Source organism: Tamandua tetradactyla, chromosome 17 (assembly GCF_023851605.1).
Source record: "Tamandua tetradactyla isolate mTamTet1 chromosome 17, mTamTet1.pri, whole genome shotgun sequence".
NCBI classification, from domain to species: Eukaryota; Metazoa; Chordata; class Mammalia; order Pilosa; family Myrmecophagidae; genus Tamandua; species Tamandua tetradactyla.
Window position 1 is genome coordinate 65629499 of NC_135343.1, and position 2435 is coordinate 65631933.

General features: G+C 39.3%; 1 gene segment (V, D, J or C); it reads right to left on the bottom strand.

Annotated features, from left to right (window-relative positions):
* Positions 1–1406: 1406 nt before the first annotated feature.
* LOC143661726 (immunoglobulin kappa variable 4-1-like) lies at positions 1407–2145 on the bottom strand. The segment is given in 2 exon segments: positions 1407–1837; positions 2021–2145. Coding segments are annotated over 2 exon segments (465 nt in total).
* Between the last annotated feature and the right edge of the window lie 290 nt (positions 2146–2435).

Here is a 2435-nt window from a genome sequence, read left to right on the forward strand (position 1 = left end):
CATTCATTTAAAAAAATAAGTTCATTCACTAAAACCAAACTGATCTTTTTGAAATGAAAATTTGGTCATGCCATCTGGCTGCTTAAAAACCTACTTTAATCAGGACACTTTATTTAAATTTGCCTATGGTTTAACTAACTAAAGTATCCATTAATGGTGGTTCTAAGTGTATTGTTTATTTTATAAATAAAAAAATGAGATCAAAAACTTAAAATAAATGATAAAAAAAAACCCTATGTAACCTGGGGGGCAATTCTAGTTAAATGGTAGAATTCTTGCTTGCAGTGTGGCAGGCCCAGATTTTATATCCAACCCAAGGACTTTAAAAAACAAACAAAAAAGCAACCAAAAAAATCAATAAATCATGCTGTAATAAAGGGACTGTCATGTGGAAAAAGAATGAAATGTGACCCTGCCTTACAGGATACAAATGCACACACACACAGAAAAACCTTTCCACTACAACAAATTAACATTCATACACTCACAAACGCAGAAGGTATTTCTTTATTGGTCTCAAAAATGCATATCTTACATCAAAATTTTCATTTCCTTATTTTCTTTCATCAATATTGGCTACCCCTCCAAATTTAAACTCTGAGAGACAGACTTATTTTTTTAATTGCTTATTGCCATTATTATAAAGCAAATACCCAGAAGTGTATTTGGTATTTAATAGACTCTCAATTAGAATTTATTTACTAAATGAAAAATTAAAAGAGAAATAAATGAAGAAAAGCCTTAACTATAACAAATTCACTCACAAATATAACACTAAACTTGAATAATCAATTGTTTAATGCAATGATGTAAAGCATTCTAGTTTTAGTGGAAGCACAAATATGTTAGCATGAAATAAACACTCCGGGGAAAGAAATTTGGTGGACACCTAGTGCTGCCATGTATGAGAACACTGTCTCATTGTTGACAAAGACTGTTTCCCATCCTTGACCAAGTTGCCAGCCTCACTCATTCATGCCCCTTTCACACTGACTCCCCCTTCATCACCACCCTCAAACCAGGGAGAGCAGAGAAGAACAACTTCAACTGCAGGGAATACACAGAAAACAGGGCACATTGAGACCCTACCTATTCTAAATACCAATGTATTGGGAATCCCCCCTTACATTTCCCTCCTGAGAGACTCCTAGCTAGGCAGCTCCTTTTCTCCCTGCTCCTGTCTCTCTGACCTTACAGGCTCCAGGCAGCTTCAGGACCTCAAAGGAAAAAATTTCCAAACCAAGCAGTTAGAACTTCAGAATTGCCTTTGAACGAGTTAGTAAAGGAAAGGAAAAAAGTGAAGGAAAATGGTGCTAAGAGTATAACTACTTCAGTAACAAGGACAAGGAAGGCTTGAAGAAAAGGCAGGGTCCATTGAAGGAAAAAGTAAAACAGGAAGGTTAACTATGAGGCAGAGAGTTTCAATATGAAGAGGCAGGAGGAGGGGGAGCAGCTGCTGCTGCAGGACTCAGTGGCCCACAGCTGGGAGAGGAGGTTTGTGTTCGAGGCTGAAGCACTGTGGGAGGAGAGCTGATGCCTTGTTGACAGTAATAAGTGGCCACATCTTCAGCCTGGGTGCCACTGATTCTGAGAGAGAAATCTGTACCAGACCCACTGCCACTGAATCGATCAGGGACCCCAGATTCCCGGTTGGATGCACGATAGATGAGCAGTTTGGGAGCCTGTCCTGGTTTCTGCTGGTACCAGGATAAGATGTTCTCCTGGACAATGCTGTCAAAAAGACTCTGGCTGGCCTTGCAGCTCATGGTGATGGTCTCCCCTGGAGTCACAGCCATAGAGGCTGGAGACTGGGTCATCATGATGTCCCCACTGGTACCTGCAGGCAGAAAAGAACAAGATCACACAATAGATCACAAATACATAAACTATATATCCAAATGTAGGTTTCCTCATTTATCATATATAATCAGAGCTGTTTGAGATTGAATAGTCTATACACTCTGCATGTGAAGACCATTTCTACAGCTTTATATAGACATTGCTCTTCTGAAGCTCTCACCTGAGACCCAGAGCCCCAGGAGGATGAGGAGTTGGGACTGTGACAGCATCTTGCTCACCGTCTCGTGCACTCAGGACCCATCTCCAGGGAATCCCCATTAATAGAGTCTGAGCAGCAGATGAGTCCCCAGGAGTCCATGCAAATCAGCACAGGATATAAAGGGAAACATGCAGTGCAGTGAGCCAAGAAGACAGATAATGGAAAGAAAAGATGCAAAAATTACATTGCCACAGTAAATATGAGTGTAGTCCTGCAAATGTCCCAAAAATCAACTTAAAACTATAGTTTTCAACAAACTTTTGCAAAATTGCCAAATTTAAAATATTTTCTATGATTTTTATGCTTCAAATTACCTGTAATCATCTTGTATACTTAATTTTGAAATAGAATATATTTGTCTGTGAGTGTAAAATTT